Source organism: Dromiciops gliroides, chromosome 4, assembly GCF_019393635.1.
Source record: "Dromiciops gliroides isolate mDroGli1 chromosome 4, mDroGli1.pri, whole genome shotgun sequence".
NCBI classification, from domain to species: Eukaryota; Metazoa; Chordata; class Mammalia; order Microbiotheria; family Microbiotheriidae; genus Dromiciops; species Dromiciops gliroides.
The window spans coordinates 159,632,369-159,655,314 of NC_057864.1; the positions used below are offsets into that span (position 1 = coordinate 159,632,369).

The 22,946-nt window shown below is 36.9% G+C and overlaps 1 protein-coding gene across 3 annotated transcripts in view; it reads left to right on the forward strand.

Moving 5' to 3' along the window:
• Window positions 1–22,946, forward strand: part of ASH1L (ASH1 like histone lysine methyltransferase) — a 231,182-nt gene that overhangs the window by 183,410 nt on the left and 24,826 nt on the right. For all 3 annotated transcript variants that reach the window (XM_044002148.1, XM_044002147.1, XM_044002149.1), the window contains 5 exons: window positions 409–615; window positions 718–864; window positions 21,919–22,027; window positions 22,459–22,620; window positions 22,792–22,886. In XM_044002148.1, the coding sequence (XP_043858083.1) occupies window positions 409–615; window positions 718–864; window positions 21,919–22,027; window positions 22,459–22,620; window positions 22,792–22,886 (720 nt within the window). The remainder of the gene's footprint in view (window positions 1–408; window positions 616–717; window positions 865–21,918; window positions 22,028–22,458; window positions 22,621–22,791; window positions 22,887–22,946) is intronic.

Genomic DNA, 22,946 nt, shown 5'->3' on the forward strand with positions numbered 1-22,946 from the left:
TTATTTTAAAAATGATATTGTTCTTAGGTTTTTGCTGGATTTAGGCATTTGCCCCCTGACTTCTGCCCAGTCATCTTGGCTAAAAGCCTTACAATAGAATTTCCATACCTTAATAGATCTGGAATCTGATCAGTGTAGAAATTCTTTCCTCAACCAAAACCTCCAACCCAGCTATACCTCATCCTGTATGATTCTAGTCCTTATCCTACTGTAAATTCTCCATACAGATTGATCCAGTAAACTAGAGACCTTCCAGCATTTCACAGATACTAATCAGATTTTCTGTGTGTTATAATTCATTGTCACTAAATGAAAAATCTCTCTCATATTCTAGTCATTTATCCTTGTTGGACACCCAGTAGATCTTGTGAAAACTGGGGTTTGACTTCTAATTCTTTTTCTCCTTAGAATGATCTTTGCTGAGTGCTCCCCCAATACCTGCCCCTGTGGGGAGCAGTGCTGTAATCAGAGGATACAAAGGCATGAGTGGGTACAGTGTCTTGAACGGTTCCGAGCTGAGGAGAAGGGCTGGGGGATCCGGACCAAAGAACCTTTGAAAGCTGGCCAGTTCATCATCGAATACTTGGGAGAAGTTGTCAGTGAGCAGGAGTTCAGGTACAGTAAATCCAGTCAGGAAAATGTTAGATGTTAAGACAAAACACTTGGTTTTACTTTAAACTCTAGCCTAACTTAGTCTGGCATTCCTCCTCTCTTCAGGAACCGAATGATTGAACAATACCATAATCACAGCGACCACTACTGCCTAAATCTGGACAGTGGAATGGTGATTGACAGCTACCGCATGGGCAATGAGGCCCGGTTCATCAACCATAGCTGTAACCCAAATTGTGAAATGCAGAAATGGTAAGGACGGGGGAAAGTGGAGCCAAAGGTCTAGTGAATCAAATGGTATCTTGCACAGCCAGCACACTATCATTAATACCTATGGGACTCTTAATTTCCCTCATGTGGAAACTCCATCCACCAATGCAGACTGCAGCCTGTCTATGAATTATATTCCTCTAGATTTAGAAATTAAGGGTGGACAACTTTACACAAGGCAAATTAAGTGTATTCCTTTGATCCCATTATTCCACTGGAATGGAAATACTCCATTTCCATAACCCATTCTAAGGAAAGCATTTAAAATTGATGGTTAACTTTAAGGATCTTTAGGTAAGGAAGCAGTTTGGCATTTAATCAGTTTGTTTACCAGGTATTTATTAAGTATATATTATTTGCCTAGCTCTGTGTTTGGCACTGAAAAGGATTCAAGAAAAGCATGGAACTCATTCCTTGCACTCCCAAAAGTTTATAACTGTAGGAATTCAGAACTATAAGTGGCATTCCTTTTCCATCATAACTGACCAGTGGTCATCCAGCCTTTCTTTGAATATTTCTAGTGAGGAAGGAGGGGAAGCTAGGTAGCTCAGTAGATCAAGCATTGGACTTGGAGTCAGGAAGACGCAAGTTAAAATTTGACTTTAGAAACTTAGTAGCTGCGTGACCCTGAATCCTGTTTGCCTCAGTTTCCTCATCTGTAAAATGAGTTCTAGAAGAAAATGGCAAACCACTCTATTATCTTTGCCATGAAAATCAAAAATGGGGTCGAGAAGAATTGGACATGATTGAAAAACAAATAAACTAAAAGAGGGAAGACTTTCTGCCTTTCAAAGCAACGAAAAACAATTCAGGTAGCTCTAATTGTTATGAAATTTCTCCCTATATAAAGCCTTAATTTGACTCTTGACAACTTTAATACTTTTCTCCTAATTCCATCCTCTGGGGACAAACAAAATAAATCTTATCCCTCTCCCACATGACAACTTTTCAAATAATTATACATATCTGTCATGCCAAGGTCCTTCCCTATTATGGCATTGCTCCTGTGGATGCTCAGCAGCTTATTCATATCTTTACTAAAATGTGGTGCCAAGAACTGAACACAATACTCCAGATGTCACCAGAGCAGATACAATTAAACTTGTCATCTGCCTAGACCTGATCACTTTGCCTGTTGATACAGCATGAAATTACATTAGTGTTTTGGCTTCCTAATCATACTTTTGACACAGTGAATTTTCAGGATACTAAAATCTCCAAATCTTTTTTGTGGTCTCACTTCCCCTGTATTGTACTTCTGGCACTGATTTATTTGTTTATTTATTTTTACTAAAATACAACTTCATCCCCATAAAATGACCTATTATTTGATTTGGGCCAATAATCTAGCTTGTCCATATCTTTTTCTTTTCTTTTCTTTTTTCTTTTTTCGCAGGGCAGTGAGGGTTAATTGACTTGCCCAGGGTCACACAGCTAGTGTCATGTGTCTGAGAGCAGATTTGAACTCAGGTCCTCCTGAATCCACAGCCAGTGCTTTATCCACTGCGGCACCTAGCTGCTCTCTGTCCATATCTTTTTCAACCCTAAGTTTTATCTCATGTGATCAAATTATCACTACTAGTTTTGTATCATCTGCAAATTCAATAAGCATTCCATTTACTCCTTTTGGTTATTAATTAAAATGTTAAACAACACCAATCCAAACACAGATCCCTGGAGGATTTCCCTAGAGTCCTCACATGTTGACATTAATTCATTAATAGCTACTCTTTAGGTTGTTATGTTAAGTCAATTTTTTCTCCACTCCGCATCTCTTCATCTTTTCTATAAGAATAGTATGAGATTTTTTTTACCAAATACTTTACTAAAATCTGTGTGAACTGTTGATGTAGCTGTCTAATAACCCCTTCCTCTCTTCCCTCCCCCCCCCCATAAAAGTGAGGTTATATGCTATTCTGATCTGCTCTCGATAAAGTCATATGTCATATTAGTTCTTTGGGATTGACAACTTTTTTTTTTTTTGGTGGGGCAATGAGTCATGTGTCTGAGGTCAGATTTGAACTCATGTCCTCCTGAATCCAGGGCCGCTATTTTACCCACTGGGCCACCTAGCTGCCCCTGAGATCACCAACTATTTTTTTTCCAAATATTCAAAATTATCCCTTCATATTTTTTTTCAGTCAGTCTAAATCTGCCTTTTTTCTCTCTCCCTTGAGAACTAAAGAAAAACATAGCCTATTTCAAGCAAGTCAAAAATTTCCACATTGTTCATGTCTAAAAAAAATTGGTCTCATTCTGTATTTTGAGTCCTTCAAATTTCTATGAGGTGATGGGTAGCATGTTTCATCATTAGTCCTTAGCAATCATGGGTGGTCATTACACTGATTAAAGAGTTCCTAATTACTTCAAAGTTGTTCAGTATTATCATTTTTCTGTTATTATATAAGTTGTTCTGGTTTTGTTCATTCCTCCCTCGTTTCTCTGAAACAGTCCTCTTCAACATTTCTTACAACACAGTAGTATTCCATCACATTTACATGCCATAAATCATTCATTTATTCCCCAGTTGATGAGATTCTTTGTCACCTTTGCATCCCATAAAGTTTGTTTTGCTTAGGGCTAATCCTTCTCTTAACCTCCCTCTAATTCTATCTTCTTTCTTCCCTTTCCTTTTTCCACTCCCAACTCCTTTTTGGCCAAGAAATTTTTAAGCAACCCCGGGTATATAGGTGTATAAAATAGGTATACATGGGGCAGCTAGGTGGTGCAGTGGATAGAGCACCAGCCCTGGAGTCAGGAGTACCTGAGTTAAAATCTGGCCTTAGACACTTAACACTTACTAGCTGTGTGACCCTGGGCAAGTCACTTGACCCCAATTGCCTCACAAAAAAAAAAAAAGGTAAAGAAACCATGAGCAGGCAGATTTCAGAGAAACCAGGAAGGACTTTACGTGAACTGATCCTAAGTGAGATGAGCAGAACCAGGAGAGCAAAATTGTGTGTTGATCAACTGGGATAGACTTGACTTTTCTCAGCAATACAATGGTCCAAGATAGTTGCAAAGGACTCATGATGGAAAATGCTCTCCAAATCAAGAAAAAAAGAACTATAGAATCTAGGTGCAGGTTGAACCATACTATTCCTATTTTTTTGTTTTTCTTTTTTGAGGTTTTTTCCTTTTGCTCTGATTCTTCTTTCACAGCATGACTAATGTAGAAATATGTTTAATGTGATTGTACATATATAACCTTTATCAGATTGCTTGCTGTCCTGGGGAGCGGGGAAGGAGGGAGAAAAATTTGAAACTAGAAATCTTATAAAAACAAATGTTGAAAAATATCTCTACATGTAACTGGAAAATAATAAAATATTTTTATGAAATAAATAAAAATTTTTTAAAAGAAGCCGCATTTTCCTATTACAAGGGCCCTATTTAGCCCCCAGAACAGAAAGGAATTATTCTGCCTTATCTTCAAAACCCTGGTCACATGTGAAATAGAAATGATTTAAACCAGCTGAAGAGCTATTAACTATCCTTATCCCTTTTCTCCTTCAAAGTCCTGCTTCATTTTTTGTTTTAAAATGTACCCTAACACAAATATCAGATACAGCTTATTTTTGTAACAGTCTAATCTTAATCCTCCCACATCTCCTCTCCCATATATTTTGATTGATAGAATCTTATTTTAATTTTTCATTTACCATCCCCACAAAGCCTACATAAAAGTGTGGTTTAGCAGTCATCTTATTTTACTTTTTCCTTCTCTTTCTTACCCTCTTCATTCCTTTGGAATAGATCACAGAGTACCTTAAGCTTGACATAGTCACACACCTAACAGGACCCACATTGGGAATATGTATTGGGGTAGGACAAAGGTGATCAACTTTTTTTCGATCTCCTTTATTTGTAAAATATTTTTATTATAAATTATTTGTACTGCTATACTATACTAAAAATTGTGTTCAAAATAAAATTTACACAATAGGAATTTTTAAATGGTGAGGCAATGACATTTGATCCTAGAGTCAATAGCAGTTTGAAATAGAAGAGTGATATAGTCAGATCTGCACTTTAGGAATATCAGTTCATCTGTTGTGTGGAAGATAGATTGCCATGAGGTGAGCCTTGAAGCAGGGAGGTAAAAAAGAATATTTTTACACTTGGTCAGTTGGTTATTGTCTTTTGTGCTCAAGGAGGACCAAAATGACATCACTGTGTTGGGGTCAAGATATGGTGTGTCTAACAGTGGCTGACCAGACCAGTATGAGCTTGGAAGGCTCTATCACAGGTCAAGCATAAATAGTCCACCTAAACATTTAGAGCAGATATATCTCTAAATTTGTGCATCTCACATTTCTTTTGAGCTACTGCAGTTCTGCTTTACTCATAGAACACAGGTGCTTTCTTTGATGCAAGCACGCCATGCTGGACAGTCCTGTGCCAGTGTCTCCCATGTTTCACATCTATTCCAAAGTTCTTCAGAGACCCTGAGAGTGTCTTTGTGTCACTCTTTTTGACCTCCATGTGAGCACTTGCTTGTGTGAGTTCTCTGTAAAATAGTTGTTTAGGCAAATGTGTTTGGCATTTGAAGAGTACTGCCTGCCCATCAGAGCTGTACTCTCTGCAGCAGAGTTTAAGTGCTTGGCAGTTCAGCTCAAGAAAGGACTTCAGTATCCAGTACTTTATCTTGCCAGGTTTTCTTCAGACTCTTCCCAAGACAATTGAGATGGAAACAATTCAGTTTTCTGCCAGTTTCACAGGCATACAACAATGAGGTCAGTACAAGGTCTCTAGACTTTGCAGCAGTCTAAGTAAGATGTGATGAGAGGATGAAAAAGGGTGATAGCCATGTAAATAGAGAGAGGGATATATTATAAAAGGAAGGAAGTTAGAAAGGAAGGGAATATTTCTTGAGTAAATCTTTGTGCTGTGACATGTAAAATGTAATGTGTGAGCACCTTATTTCTGTACCTACTATATTCTAGGCTCTGTGCCTAAGTGCTGAAAATAAAAATAAAAACCAAAGATAGTCCCTGCCCTCAAGGCAGGCAAGTTGGGGGAGCTATTCACTGTAGGTGAGGAATGGATGGTTAAGATGGAAGAAGTCCAAAAGCATTGTAACTGGTAGAAAATGAGGAGAAAAACTGTACTGAACCCCCTCTTTAAATAGAGATCCTAGAGTCTATGGCCCTGGCCTCTTTCCTAGAGGTTCATTCAGAAGGCCAGAGGGTACTAATGAGATGTGAGTCCCAGGCAGATTCAGTCTTGCAACATAATTAGATTTCCCAGTGATTTTTTTCCCTAGGGAAGGAAGACATGATGGAGAGTTCCAGAGTGGGAAGAAAAACTGAGCTGAGCTTCCTCTTTAAAGAGAGGCCCTGGAACCCATTACCTAGCCCTGCAGTCAAAAAGTCCAATCAGAGGTGCAGAAGACCTTGATAAGATGTGAGTCAGGAAGATATGAGTTTAAATCCTAACTCAAACACTTGCTAGCTTTGTGAGCCCTGGGGAAGTCACTTAACTGCTTCCTACTGCAGTTTCCTCATCTGTAAAATTGAGATGATAATAATAGCACCCTTCTCCCAGAGTAAGGATAAAATAAAATAACATTTTAATGCACTTTACAAACCTTTATGTAAACCTACATATAAATCTATTATTGTTCTCTGTAATCCTTGAACATACTAGGGCTCTGAGAAGATGCTCTCCCACTCTTATGTAGACATTTCATCTTCATGTAGTCCTTTATAACTAATCATATGTATCTTCCTCTGTTACTCTTGATTCCTGTTTTTGTATTGCAGATTTTCTGCTCACTTCTGGACTTTATCAGGAATGCTTAGCAATCCTTTTTCATTAAAGCTTGATTTTTCCCTTTATATAGCAATATACTCAGTTCTACTAAATAGTGTAAAGCCTAAAATTCTAGCTGTGATGTTTAAAATCTAATGTGTGGTTGCCTGACCTGACCCCAGTGTGGGGGAGAAACTAGCTAAGATTTACTGATCAATTCATCAAGAGTTTAGGCTTTTAAGTATTTATCAAAATGTATTAGAAGTTAGTGAAGAGAGAGATTAAGAACAGATTTCTTATAGAATGGAAAAAACCCTAGCTTGGATCTATTTGGGATAGCCAAAGATAAAACCTTGCCTTTCCCTAACAGCTCATGTGAAGTTCTCTGCCACTAAAACCAAAGTCCTGAATGAGAGACCATTTCTCCACGGCTTCTCCCAGAAGCCCCCTCTGAAACAGGAAGCAGGGCCATCCCCACACACAGCTCTAAGCTAATTGGCTGGTAGTACTGATGGACACGACCCACAGGCAGTTAGATACAACTTCTGGATGCCAATCCAGCCTTCGAAACCCCAGAAAAGTCACTTCTGGATGCCAAGTCACATGTTTTCTTTTCAGGCCTTATTCTCACAATGTCCCTCTCGGCAGAGGGTGTTGTTCCAGTTCGCACACTAGCCTCTTTGGTTATAAATTTTTGTCTTTTCCATATCCTTTTTCAAGCTGTCCTCTCTTTATTGACATCAATACCAAATCTGCTCTCAGTTTTGGTTATGACATTTTTGGGGATTTTTTTGTGATTGTTGAATTCTTTCTATTTTGACTTAGTCCTCTAGTTCTAAGAACTAGAAATCAAAGCAGTTTTCATTCATAATTTCTTGAAATATGGTATGTATGTAGAATGTTGGCCATCTTGATATTTAGGTAGTCCAGTTGTTCTTAAAATATCTCTCCTTCACCTGTTTTGTGGGTCAGTTGTTTTGACACTATATTTTCTTAGGCTTTTTAATTTTGTTCAATATCTCTTATCTCTTAGAATTGTAGGTTTTTGTTTTTGTTTTTGGCAGGGTTTGTGTGTGTGTGTGTGTGTGTGAGTGAATTAGGGTTAAGTGACTTGCCTAGGGTCACACAGCTAGTAATTAAGTGTCTGAGGCCGAATTTGAACTCAGGTCCTCCTGAATCCAGGGTTGGTGCTCTATCCACTGCACCACCTAGCTGCCCCAGAATTGTCGTTTTTTAACTTTGTCTTATTCTAATTTTTAGAGAGATCAAATCTTGCATAAGTTTTATCACTGTTTCTTTTAGGATATTCATTCTTTTTGTCATGTTCTCCCTCCCTAGAAATTGCATTTTATATCACTTGTTTTATTTCTTCCAGGTACTCTTCTAGTCCTTGTGACCAGAATATTCTTTTCTCTGAGGCTCTGCTTGGATTTGTTGTAGATTGACTTCTTTTCTGAGTTTATCCCTTGGGCTTCTCTTGGTCCAAGTTATTTATTCATTATGTTGACCATTTTGATTCTATTTACTCGTATGTCCTCCTGCCTCAGTTTCAGGATTGAGAGTTTGTGCTTGCATAAGACTCCACTACTGATTTTCTGGATCATCCTCTTGATCCTGAATTCAGTGACTAAAACCATTCCCCACTTTCTTCAGGAATTATCTGGCCTTCCTTCCTGACTATGGTTCAGGTCCATGAACCTGAATGTTAGATTGTACATTGAATTGTTGTATGGACATAAAATACAAACAGCTTGAAAACTAGTCTGACCAAACCTTTTTACCCAGATGTGGATGAGAGGCTCCTGAATCACTCCTCACTATGATGGCAGGTAGTCTAGCCCTATCTCTTGCCATTAATATGGGTGAGACCACTAGGTTGTCCCCAAAAGGTACTAGTCTGCCCCATTCTCCTTCTGTGTTACCAGCTTGCTTTATAACCATACCCCCCATCTACCCTATCTTGTCTCTACTTTGTACTTCTACATTATTCTGATAATGTTTTTGTGTAGTCCTGGATTGAGCAAAATATATCACTTTTTCTTTTTGTATTCCTTTATCATTGTTGATTCTGATTCATTTTTAAAGCATTATTCAGGTATTTATGAATAAACTGGGCTCCCCTGGGGTCTCACAGTATCTTCCTATAATCATTCCAAGGAGCTTTACATTCTAATACAGGAGTATACGAGTTGAAATGGAGTTGGGGAGGTGATATTATGACTTACAAATGCCTGAGAATTGGCATGGTGGCTTGGTTCCAGGCAAGATAAGATGAAGAAAATTCACCTGTTAGAGCCCAGGGTGCAAGGAATGGGAATCTAAATCCTGGTGGCAGGAAGAGGCAGGCCAGAGGGTAGGCTTCATGGTGTGGACATGGATAGAAAGTAGTATAGTATTATTCTGGACAAGATAAAATAAAGAGAGAATATGAAAGATATTGTGGGGATAGAAACAAGATGTGGCGACTAATTAGATATATGAGGTGAGGGAAATTAGGGTTTGAGGATGACACTAAGTTTGCAAACATTAGTGACTGGAAATATTTTAGCACCATGTTCAGAAATAGGGCAGTTCAGAAGAGGGGAGAAAGATAGTGTAATGAGTTCTTTGATATCATATGCAACTCATCCATACTTGCACATCCTTTTCAACTCACTCTCTCCCACCAAAAACAAAAGGGAGAAATGGAAGGGAGGAGGTTGGCAAAGATTTGTAGAGTATGGGGAAACAGTACAACCAGTTCCCTCCCACAATTACCCCAGCAAAAATCTAGAAAGTACTTTGACATGGTTAGAGTTATACCAGCAATACAGAATTGGTTCAATAATAGGAAAACTAAACAGAATTGTCCATATTAATAACTGGAAGAAAAAGCACATGAATACATTCCTAGATGTGGCAAATCTTTTTGACAAAAGAACAATGCCTATTTCTGCTAAAAACAATAAAAAGCATATAAATGAATAGATATTTCATTAACATAATAAGTAGCAGCTATCTAAAACCAAGAGCAAGCATTATTTGTAATGGGGGTCTAAACTAGACAACTTTAGGGATAAAGGAAGTATGTCCATTAGCTCCACTGCTATTTTTTTTGTGTGTGTGTGTGTGAGGCAGTTGGAGTTAAGTGACTTGCCCAGAGTCACACAGCTAGTAAGTGTTAAGTGTCTGAGGTCGGATTTGAACTCAGGTCCTCCTGAATCCAGGGCTGATGCTCTATCTACTGTGCCACCTAGCTGCCCCCACTGCTATTTTTAAAATTTTAATTTGGGGGGGGCAGCTAGGTGGCGCAGTGGATAAGGCGCCAGCCTTGGATTCAAGAGGACCTGAGTACAAACCCAGCCTCAGACACTTATTAGCTGTGTGACCCTGGGCAAGTCACTTAACCCCCATTACCCTGAAAATAAAAATTAATTTTTTTTGTTACATTTTAAGTTCCAAGCTGTCTGCCTACCTCTCTCCCCACTAGAGAAGGCTAACCGTTTAACACAGATATATACATTCATAGATATACCTCTGTCAATCAGTTGATTGATATTGCTGTTACTATAGCCAATGTACTTCTGGTCTTGCTTATTTCACTCTTTATTATTTCATGCATATCTTTCCATGTTTTTCTAAAATCAACCAGATGATCATTTTAAACATAGAGGCCCTTTCTCTTTTTCCCTGATCACCTTAGGAAATAGATCTTATCATGGTATTGCTGGGTCAAAGGGTATGTAGTCTTATAATTCCAGATTGTTCTCCAAAATGGTCAGATCAGTTTACAGTTTCACCAGCAGTATATTAGTGTCCCGATTTTTCCACATCCCCTCAAACATTTGTCACTTTCCCCTTCTGTCATTTTAACCAATCTGATAGGTGTGGGATGATATTGTAAAGTTGTTTTAATTTCCATTTCACTAATCAATAATAATTTAGAACATTTTTAGTATGACTATATATAGCTTTGATATCTTTATCAAAAAAACTGCCTGTTTGTATCCTTTGACCATTTATCAATTGATGAATGACTCATTCTTAAATTTTTTTTTTTAAGTGAGACATTTGGGGTTAAGTGACTTGCCCAGGGTCACACAGCTAGTGAGTATTAAGTATCTGAGGCTGGATTTGAACTCAGGTACTCCTGACTCCAGGGCCGGTGCTCTATACGCTGTGCCACCTAGCTGCCCCTCATTCTTAAATTCTAACAATCCTCTATATATTTGAGATATGAGACCTTTAATCAAGAAACTGTCTAAAATTTTTTTCTCAATTTTTTTCATTTCCTTCTAATCTTGGCTACAATTGGTTTTATTTGTGCAAACCCTTTTAAATTTAATGTAATCAAAATTATCCATTTTATATTGCACAGTGCTCTCTATCTCTTATTTATTTATAAATGTATGATAGTTAATATAGGTCATGTATCCATTTTGACTATGTCTTAGTAAAGGGTGTATGATACTGATCTATACCTAGTTTTTGCCAGACTGCTTTCCAATTTTCCCAACAATTTATACCAAATAGTGAATTCTTATCCCCAAAACTTACATCTTTACATTTGTCAAACACAAGGGTACTATAATAATTTATTACTGTGTATTATGTCTTCTGTTCCACTGATGCACCTTTCTATTTCTTAGCCAGTACCAGATAATTTTGATAATTGTTGCCTTATTATATAATTTAAGATGTACCACTCTTTTTATTTTTATTTTTTTCAGGGAAATGGGGGTTGAGTGACTTGCCCAGGGTCACATAGCTAGTAATTGTCAAGTGTCTGAGGCTGGATTTGAATTTAGTTCCTCTTGAATCCAGGGCCAGTACTTTATCCACTGCACCACCTAGCTGCCCCCTTGATGTACCCCTCTTATTTAATATGAAAGAAATGGTACCTATAGCAATAAGACAAAAAAAAATCTATTTCTTTTTTCATATAATATGTTGGTTTACTTAGAGGACCCTAATAAATGTACTAACCAATTAATTGAAACAATTTCAGCAAAGTTGCAGGATGTAAAATAAATTCATATATATATGTGTGTGTGTGTGTGTGTGTGTATATATATATATATAATATATCAACATTCTGTATGTTAATCAACCAAGCCAAGTAAAAAGAGATAAACAGAGAAATTTAATTTGAAATTACTACAGAATGTGTAAAATGCTAGGGAGTCTACCTGCTAAGTCAAAGAAAGACACTACATGAATATAACTATAAAATACATTTTAGGGAAATAGACTAAAGTAATTGGAGACATGTTGATTGCTCATGGGTAGACTATGCCAAAATTAACTTACTTACTAATTTTCATCCCAATCATACTACTAAAGTGTTTCTTTATAGAGCCAGAAAAATGTAAGAGGAGGTCCATCAGTACAAGAACTCAAACTACACTAAATAGCAGTAATCATCAAAAAAATTGATACTGATTAAAGAGATAAATAAGTGGAACATATTTATATATACACAACATAACATAATTGAACAAATCTAATAGCCTAGTGTTCTATGAATCCAAAGACCCTAGCCAGTGGTATAAGATTTACTATTCAACAAAAACTACTGGGAAAATTGGGAAGCATTCTGGTAGAAATTAGGTTTAGATCATTACCTCATACCATATACCAAGATAAACTCCAAATGGAACCACGATACATTATAAACATATACATGAAGCAAGAAATAAATTACCTTTCAGATCATGGATGGAGAAGAATTCATAATAAAACAAGCATCATATAGGCTCACAGAAATTTAAATGGATAGTTTTGGTTACATGAAATTTAAAAATATGTGGATAGACAAAATTTATGTAGTTAAAATTTGAAGGGAAACTGAGCCTGAGGGGGAAGAAAGTAGACAAATGGTCAAAGGATATAAAGTTTTCAGAGGAAAAAATTCAAGTATCAACAATCATATTTAAAAATGCACCAAATCACTGATAGTAAGTCTACTCTGAGTTTCTACCTCACACCCTTCAGATGAACAAATTTGACTAAAAAAGAAAATTACCAATGTTGGAAGTATTGAGAAAATAGGCACATCAAGATACTGTTGATGGAACTTTGGTCTAGCCATTCTGGAGAGCATTCTGGAACCATGTCCCCAAAGTCACTAAACTATGTGTTCCTTTTTTACGCAGAAATATTTTTATTAGGCCTATTTTTCAAAGAGGAAACAAGTATTTATTTAAAGTACCTTCTATGTTCTAGAGTGCTTAAGAGCTGTGGATAAAAAAGGCAAAAACACTGCCTGACTTCAAGAAACTCACAATCTAATGGAGGAGACAACATACAAACAACAAAAGACAAACAAGATATATGCAGAATTAATCAGAAAATGGACCTGTCTTTGTGCGTGTGTATGTATGTTACACACACACACACGTACATACATATATAGTATACATACAAACATATGAGTCCATTTCCTCTGATTAATCCTGCATTGTCTTTTTCCTTCATTGTTTGTATGTTGTATATATGTGTATCTATACACATGTACATATACATATATGCATGCATACATATAACATCTCTTTATATAGTAGCAAAGAAATGGAAACTCAGGGGGTTAGCCATCAGTTAGAATATGGCTGAGCAAATTCTGGTGCATAAATGTGATGGAATGAGCTTCAAACAAACCTTGGAAGACTGCCATCAACTGATATAGAGTTTAATGAGCAGAACCTAGAAAACAATTTATATAATAATTTTATGAAGAAAAAACTTTAAAAGATGTAAGAGCTAGAATGAAGATGAAGCAGTGCTACACTTCTTGACAGAGAGATAGTAGTCTCAAGATACAGAATGAGATAGTTTTGGAATGCTGTATAATTTATTTTGCTGACCTCTGTGTATATTTATATGTGTGTTTTTATGATTTTTTCCAGTTGTATGGGGGGGATGGGGAATGGAGAGAGAGAATAGATTCTTGTTAATTGAATAAAATAAGAAAGTAAAAAAATCTTTAAGAAGGAACATAGGGATCAGGATGTCTTATTCACCATCCATTGCCCTGGAGCGTAGAGCCTGCCTATTTTATATATTTTGATATTTGATTATTTGTTTGAATATAATGTCTTTCTTTTGTAATCCTATGTATTTTCTTTTATCCACTGAGAAGGCTTTACCAGATTCCCAAAGGTGACCAGGACACACAAAAGTTAAGAACCCCTACTTTAGGGTTAATCCAAAGTTACCACTTTGGAAACCATTTCTTTCTGTTCCCTTTTTAAAAGATTCTTCCCTCAAATTCCTAGCCTTTTTAAAAATACAAACCTGCCAAAGATAGATTTAATAAATAATTCTAAACATCTTTCAAAAAAAAAAAAACTTCAAAGGGACAGCTTCATCCTGCCTTTAAAAATCTTTCAGACCCACTCATAATTTGTGGTATTCCCAAAACAAAAGGGAAAATTCCATGATGATAGGATAAAATATACTTAGAAAATTCAGGTGGTTATTTGATTCCTTACTTAAAGTAAACCACAGTTTTTTTTGACAGGCCCTTGAAGAAGCATTTTCCTAAAACCATCATACACCTTTTTAACAATTCTAAGAGTTCTTCTTTCAGTCTAATCAAATCTGAACCCAAGAACTTTTCATTAATCAAAAGAGCTCCTTCTCTTAGCCTGATAATTACCCTAATCAATATCCAAAAATCCTTCCTGAGCTGATCATGCCTCTACCATAAGGATAATGTAAAAATATTTCAGTGGAGAAAATTGTTTAATTATTACTATTAAAAGCTTGATAAGGATTTTCATCCTAATTAGACCAGAGATTTCAGACTAAAGTATTGTCATTGTAATATGTAACCTAAAGAAGTGAAAAATTTGGGGGGAAGGGGAGAGATGGTACTGTTTTGCTCCCCCATTCTCTTCTTTTATTCCCCAGCACAAACCAATCCAAATTATAACTTATCTCCATTAATTCTGGGATCTCATTTTATACCTGCTAATGTATCAAATGTCTAGATACATTATTTTGGTTAATTCATTATAAATATTTAGCTCTCTGCATTTTACGATGACACAGCAAGTTCAATAGTAATGATAATCTAGCATTTTTAGGTTTGCAGAGCACTTAACAGATAACTAATTTTCTTCCCATGGAGGTAGGCACTATTATTATTCCAATTTTACAGATAATGAAACTGAGTTTGAGAGAAGTTAAGTGACTTGCCCAGGGTCAAGTAGCAAGTATCTGAAACTGGATATAAACTCAAGATTTCATTATCCCAGAACAAATACACTATTCACTGCCACAGCAGCTAGGGGACTTGTGAATAATAAAACAATACTATGACAAGAATTATTCAAACCTTGGCATTTCAGCAAAATGCAAGTGCCTTGGTAGCATAGACTGGGAAGGATAAGGGCTTCTGACCAGACAAGGTAGCCTTTTTTCATTTGCTTGTTTGTTTACCTTTATTCTAAATACAATTTAAGCTTAGCAGATTAAACATAGAGTACATTTTTTCAGTCACATTTTATTTGTTTGTATTTTATTATAGATTACTGTTTGATTTTCAGTTGCTTGGCCAATTTGCATATCAAAGGCCTTATCTTGTTCAGTACTCTGAAGAAAATATTAAATATTCTTCATTAAAGAATTATTTTTCTCATACAAGAATATTCTGTTTTGCAGGATCACTTTGAGGGTACGGTCTGATTTCCCTTTCTTTTCAATGCCTGAACTCCTTACTAGTTAATATACATTTATTAAGTGCTTACTATAAAGCAAAAACGGTTCTTGCCATCTAGGTGCTGCCATTCTAATAGGGGAGACAACACATAAATGCAGAGTAGATAGAAGATAATTTCCTAGGGGAAAGCACTAGCAGCTTTAGATACTGGGAAAGGCCTTCTGCAGAAAGTAGGGGATAAGCAGAGTTTTGAAGGAAACCAGGGAACCTAAGAGAGGAAGAGCATTCTATCTGTGGGGACAGCCATTGCAAAGGCACGGAGATAGGGAACAGAGTATCATTTGCAAGGAACAAGTAATTGGATTGTAGAGTTTGTGAAGGAGAGCAAAGTATAAGGATGAATAGCTTTAAATGCCAGAATACTTTATAATTGGCTCTGCAGGTAATAGCAAACCACTGCATTTTATTGAGTACAGCGGTGCTATGATTCAAGTTCCACTTTAGGAAAATCATTTTGGTAGCTGAGGGAAGGATAGATTGGAGTTGAGGCAGGGAGACCACAACTAAAAGGCTATTGCAGTAGTCCACTTGAGAGAAGATGGGCACCTAAACTAGTGTAGTAGCTGTGTGAGTAGAGAGAAAGCAATGTATATGGAAGGTGTGAAGTTAGAAATGTCAAGATTTAATAGGGCCATTTAATCTGACCCCTTACTATTTTTCAGATTGCTCCTTTGCCTGGAATGGCCTCCCTGCTGTGACCTCACCTCCTGGGTTCTCTTTTTTGAAATAATAATAACAACTAACATATATAGTTCCTACTATGTGCTGGGCATTGTGCTAAGCACTACATATCTGTAATCTGACCCATCTCTTGTGACTGTTTAAAAGCCTCATCTTTTACGAAGCTTCAATCATTCCACAGTCAAAAATACTTTTTTCCTTCTTTGTAGTTCTGATAGCATTTTGTTTGTATCTAATGCACTTACCATGTTCTCTTTTGTTAATCATACTCTCCCTATTCAGCTTTACACTTAATATTTTTGTGGATTGTGTCATCTTTATATCTAATTTGGACAGTAAGTTAATAATAAACCATATTAAAATACAAGACAATTTAGAATTAATTTCAAAATTGTAATACTTCAAGATATCATTAATGTCAGTCCTTCCTCCAACAGTGCAGATTGTAACCTATACATACCTTCTTACTCTGTGGATCTCTTGTCTGTGTCCTCCCAAAAGTCCTCCAAAGATTTCAGCTCACTAGGTGCATTCCTTTAGGTTTTTTGTTTTGTTTTAAACATTGCATAGGTTCTCAAGGAGCACTCAGTTTCTCCATCTTGTTCTTCCTTCTTGTATTACCTGAGTGGCACACATCTTTTTTTTTTTTTATCATAAATTTTCTACATGATATCTTTGGTGCTATTTCTTGCACACAAGTCATCATCGGTAATGTGTATTCACTTACATTATTTTCTTCCATTGCCCTTTGAATCACCATATAGAAGAACCAGACTTCATTGTGTTGTGTTTAAAATCTGTCAGAAACATTTTATTCATATTACAAGCAATTGCAGAGAGAGGTACCAGTCGACCAGAGTTTTTCATTTTAGCAAAATGGGCTCTACGTAAAGCAAATTCCAACTACCATTTATAGAATGGAAAATCCACAACATTGTATAAATGGAGAAAAGTACAGATAAAAATACAAAATGTGGGGATCTCTGCTATGGTTTTGTATCATTTCCACTGATTGCATGGACACAACCTTAGCAATATGATCAGCAGTTTGGGCTTATCAGAAAGCAAAGGACAAATGCCATAGTTCTTCAAATACTTAGAAGGGGCTAGGTTATTTAGGCTTTCATATTCCCCCTTTTGTGCTTTGCTAGAAAAATAAGTAGCAAGGAAAAAAACCAACAGAGTGATATTGTGGAAAAGGCCTGTGGCAGAGAGCTGGCCTCAAAACTAGCAAGACCAGGGTTCAAGTCCCACCTCTGACACATTATGGCTGTGTATCCTTGGGCAAGTCACTTAACTTCTCAGTGCTCTAGGCAGAATGAATGTGCTTTACATGTAAGTTTACACTTTAATTGATGCTCATCTATCATGATTTAAATTACAGTTAGATTAGACAGGACCACACCCACATTTTTTTTTTTTGGTAAGGCAATTGGGGTTAAGTGACTTGCCCAGGGTCACACAGCTAGTAAGTGTTAAGTGTCTGAGGCCGGATTTGAACTCAGGTACTCCTGAATCCAGGGCCGGTGCTTTATCCACTGTGCCATCTAGCTGCCCCTCACACCTACATTCTAAGGGAAGAAAGTAGCAAAGTGAGCCTTGGAGCTAGTTCATAGACCAAAAATCACCTGCTATTTTCTTTTAATGGGCTCCATATCTCATATTCCAATCCTTGAGTATAAGGAATCATTTAAACTTTGGTACATACAACAATTAGGAAGTGGCTAATACTTAGAAAAGCTTTTCTACTCTATATCTCCATCACTGTAGATTCAAGTATGCATTGTGACATTGAAACATAATACATTTGGATGTCTTCTGTAATGGTCAGACTGTGAGGGCAAAGAGGTTCATTTTTGTAATAGCATTAAACCGTTCTGTAAAATCTGGAACTGAAAGCCAAAGACTGTCATTTCATAGGTATTCTAATCCTGGTAAGGCCAGGGTTTTTGTTTGGTTTGGTTTGGTTTGAATAACCAATTTATACATTATAACCTAGCATTTTTCAAGAGATATAACATCCAGGTCTGTGGTCAAACAGATGGAAGGAAGGAAGGAAGTATTTATAATAAACTTGCTATTGTTCCAATGTAGTGCTAGGAGTACAAATACTAACAAAAATAAAGACAAATCCTGCCCTTGGGGAGTTTACATTCTAATAGGGGAGGAGTACACACAAAAAACAGCTGAAAAGTGACTGTGGGGAAAGATGGGATGGGAATGGAAGTTACCAGGTTTTGAAGTCCAGAAAAGTCTAGAATGGAGCTGGGAGGGGAATGAAGACAGAGACCAAAGTGCCTACATAAAATGGAGGCTTCAGGAGGAGCATGCTAATGGGAGAACAGAGGCAGGCCTTGCAGAGAGATACTCCATAGTTAACAGACCAGAAGGGTTGCAGATGATTCTAGGGTGAGAAGGACCTGGGCACTAATGGATATTTCAGTACAAGACAGTAGTAAAAGTATGATTTTGAAGTCTAGAAGGTCAGGAACAAGGCTAAGAGGGGAAAGAGAGGAAAATATGGAAAACTTCCATTCATAAAGTGGGCAAGCCAATGAGGATGTTTTGAGAGATCCCATTAATAACCTTGGTAGAACCGTCGACCCTCACCTTCCAAATAATCTGTAGCCACCTGGGACTGGTTTAAAATTTGGATGTGCTTATGCCCAGAGGGCTATAGAACTATATGCACCCTTTTGTGAGATTTAAAATTGGATACTGAGCATTAACCTCCCCTTCCTAACCTTTCCCTTAATTTATCTCCCAGACTAGTAAATGGAAGAAACCTCTGGTCTATAATTAGAGCTTTTAGTGTGTGGTAGTTACCAGGTGATGTTGATTAGAGGGATAAGAAAGTAGAAATACAAAACAAATGGTCTTAAGTCTAAGCTTAGTCTATATTCCGTATAAAACTCACCAAAAGCCCAAGGCCACCTTTGAGGGGAGAGAGCCAAGCCGAGTCAAGCACGTGCTGCCAACGGCGAGCCGGGCCAAGTCCAACTCCAGTCCGCATCTGTCTGTGTGTCGCGCCAGTCATTGGACCAGGAGAGCAGGCAAGAACTCCCACTTCCGTTCTCTCCTTGCCTTTTAAGCTCACACCCCGGAAGTGGAGTGCTTAGCAGCTGGGCTGATGTGCATAGCCCGTGCATGGCCGTAGGTCTCCTCCCCAAAAGGGTGGTCCTTTAAAAACTGGCGTCTTTCCGTATTCACTAACCAACTGTTAAAAAACTTTTTACCACACTTTGATCCGGCAATACCACTGCTAGGTTTATATCTCAGAGACATCCCCAAAAAGAGAAAAAGACATATTTGTACAAAAATATTTCTAGCAGCTCTTTTTGTGGTGGCTAAGAATTGGAAATCAAAGAAATGCTCATCAATTGGGGAATGGCTAAACAAAGTGTGGTATATGATGATGATAGAATATTATTGTGCTATAAGAAATGACCAAAAAGAAAGAAAGAAAAAAAGAAATGACAAGCAGGATGACTTCAGAAAGGCCTGGAAAGACATGTATGAAATGATGTATAGTGAAATGAGTAGAACTAACAGAACATTGTGCATAGAGACAGCAATATTGTTTGATGAAGAACTGTGAATGACTTGACTTTTCTCAGCAATATAATGATCCAGCACTGGCCCTAGAGTCAGGAGGATCTGAGTTCAAATCCAGCTCAGACACTTGACACTTACTAGCTGTGTGACCCTGGGAAAGTCACTTAACCCCAATTACCTCACCAAAAACAAACAAACAAAAAACAATACAATGATCCAAGACATTCCCAAAGGACTATTGATGAAACATACTATCCAACTTCAAAGAAAGAACTGATATTGATGGAACAGACTGAAGCATGCTATTTTTCACTTTCTTTCATTTTTGTTTCTTTTAATCAAGTTTTCTTATACAAAATTACAAATATGGCAATACTTTTCATAATCATACATGTATAACCCATATCTGATTGTTTGCCACCTCAAGGAGGGGGGAGGAAAGGGAAGGAGGGATAAAAATTGGAACCCAAAACTATAAATAAAAATGTTCATTACATTTTAAAATAAATTTGGATATGCTACTCAGCACTCCTAATTGTCAGCTGTTGGTATTTTCCCACCTGCATGGTGGGTTGCAGGTTTGTCTCATAATTATTTTTTTCCTAGGATTAATGTAAGATCATAGGCAATAAATAAGCCAAAAATATAATCTTAACACATTACATCTCACAGCAAGTTCCATTGTTTCCAATTAAAATAGGGCATTGTTATTTTTTAAATAATATCAATACTTAGAAAAAAAATTTAAGTCAATTCTAGGCAATTGGGGTTAAGTGATTTGCCGACGGTCACACAGCTAGTAAGTGTTAAGTGTCTGAGGCCGGATTTGAACTCAGGTCCTCCTGACTCTAGGGCCGGTGCTCTATCCACTTCACCACCTAGCTGCCCCTTCCCCACTATCTTCTATGCCTGCCTTTAATTCACATGACATACTATATTCCTCTCATTTCAAACCAGGTATCAGTGCTGCAGCCTAAGAATCATGAAAGGGAACAGTTAATGCATATTGGGTGATGAGTTATACTTTTATAGTTTCCATTTCTGCCTTACATTTATTATTGTTTTTTTCATAGTGCCCAAACTGAGTCAGCTTCCTCTTTGGCTCCATGTGGTTTATACTCTATAAAATTTCTCAAACTTATGATCTTTTGATATAATTTTGCTGCTCCCTCTTTAGAGGTGAAACTGCCAACTAGCTTTCCAAGGTCACTTTCCTTTCTTCATAAGCCAGTTTTTAAATTTGTTGTTGTTGTTGTCAGACTTTATAAGTAGGTGATACATTTCACATTCACTCTCTTTCTAATTCCCTCTTACACACTCACATGATTCCAACTAGACATATAAATAGATTTCTTCAGTTTGTTAACCAGTTCAACCAAATTAAGACTGGCTAATGTTGGCAAGTGAATAAATATTAATAGGAGAAAATGCACTTCAGGCACAAGATAAACAGCATCTTCTATCTTGCAGTACTTTAGATGAATCTTGTGGCACTGAAAATACACTTCTTTTTATGTACATATCTTACCTCCTAATAAATTGTTGTTTCCTTGAGGACATCCTTCTATATCTTTTTATCACTATCTCAGACATAGCTTGTATAAGAGTGCTTTGCACATAGTATAATAAGCTCTCAATGAATATTTGAATAGCATGAGCAAAGATATGGAATCAAGAATAAATAGAGCATTGTAGAGAGGGCAGTAAAGATGCCAGCATAACAGAAAATAGTTGTTGAAGAGTAGTGAGAAATACAGTTGAATAGACATAGGGCAGAACCAGATTATGGAGGGCCTTGAATCCTTAATGGAATTTAGACTTGATGCCATTGACACTGGAGAACTATTATGAGCTTTGGAGCACAGGAATGGCATAATATGGTGTTTATGAATATTAGTTTAGCAGTAACATACAGAATATTTTAAAGAGAAAGGCCAGAGTCAGGGAAATCAATTAAAAGGTTGTTGTAATTCAGGTGTGAAGTACTGAGGAAAAGGGATGTTGGGTATTTGTTAGGAATAGAAATGGAAGTAAAAAGAGATATCTATATCACAGACAGTCTCTCTCTATATGTATATATATTTTATAGATATAGCATATATATATGTAGTAGACTTGCTTTTTCCTTCCATTTCTCTTGCTAATAAATACACATATATACATATATATACACATAATTATATTTTAAGTTTTATACATATAAATTTTAAAATATATATTTTAAAGGCTTTAAAGTTCTTTATGCATAAATTAGATGTGGAATATGAAATAGAAGTCAAAGATTACCTCATGGTTTATTGCTTCCAGACACTGTCTTAAATTCTTCCTCTCTTCTACATTCTTAGGTCTGTCAATGGAGTCTACCGGATTGGGCTCTATGCCCTGAAAGATATGCCAGCTGGTACTGAACTCACCTATGACTACAATTTTCATTCCTTTAATGTTGAGAAACAGGTAATAGATCCAAAGCAAGGGCTAACTTTTGGTTTTGATGGGCAGTGAGTGAATCTTCAGTAAACTATAACATTAGCCATAGAATTCTAAAGTATTTGAGCAGTATTCACTTGTCCCTTTACCTATCGCCTGACTTTGTTAGGTAGTTGGATCTCTCTTTTTCACAAAGAACCCTAAGAAAAAATGTTGTTGAATCTGTTTTAGTTGCTCATTTGTCTTCTTGGCAGTCAGGAAGTTTTACTAAAGTTTAATTTTTCTCATTTTTGCTATAATCTTAATGTTGTTCTTTCCTCAGTAGAGCTAGAAAAAAATTATTATTTTCATATTAACATTCTTTGATAACATGAATTAATTGTGAGATGACCACCCCCCAGGGGTTCCTTTGCTAGACTTAGGATAAAAGTTAAATATTCTTCACTTTTCCCTCAAAGCAACTTTGTAAGTGTGGTTTTGACAAATGCCGAGGTATCATTGGGGGCAAGAGCCAACGCATGAATGGACTCACCAGCAAAAGTAGCCAACCTGTGACCACACACCGACGTCCAGGACGGTCAAAAGAGAAGAGGAAATCCAAGCACAAGTTGAAGAAAAGGGTGAATATTGATTCTAATGGCTTCCCTAAAGAGCTACCTAAAGCCATTGTTAGAATGAGGGAGGGACACCAATACAGCGGCTTGAAAGAAGTTTCTGTTTTATTAGAGGATATTTTCCTGTTTCTCTTGTTTTCTCCCCAAGGTCTAACCCATCATTTTTTTTTAATCCAGAGAGGCCATCTTTCTGAGGAGCCTAATGAAAATGTTAACACCCCAACCAGAATGACCCCCCAACTGCAAATGAAGCCAATGTCCAACCGTGAAAGGTAACTAGCAATACTTTTTTTTGCTTAAGTACTTTATGATCAGGAGTTGATGTTTTCTAT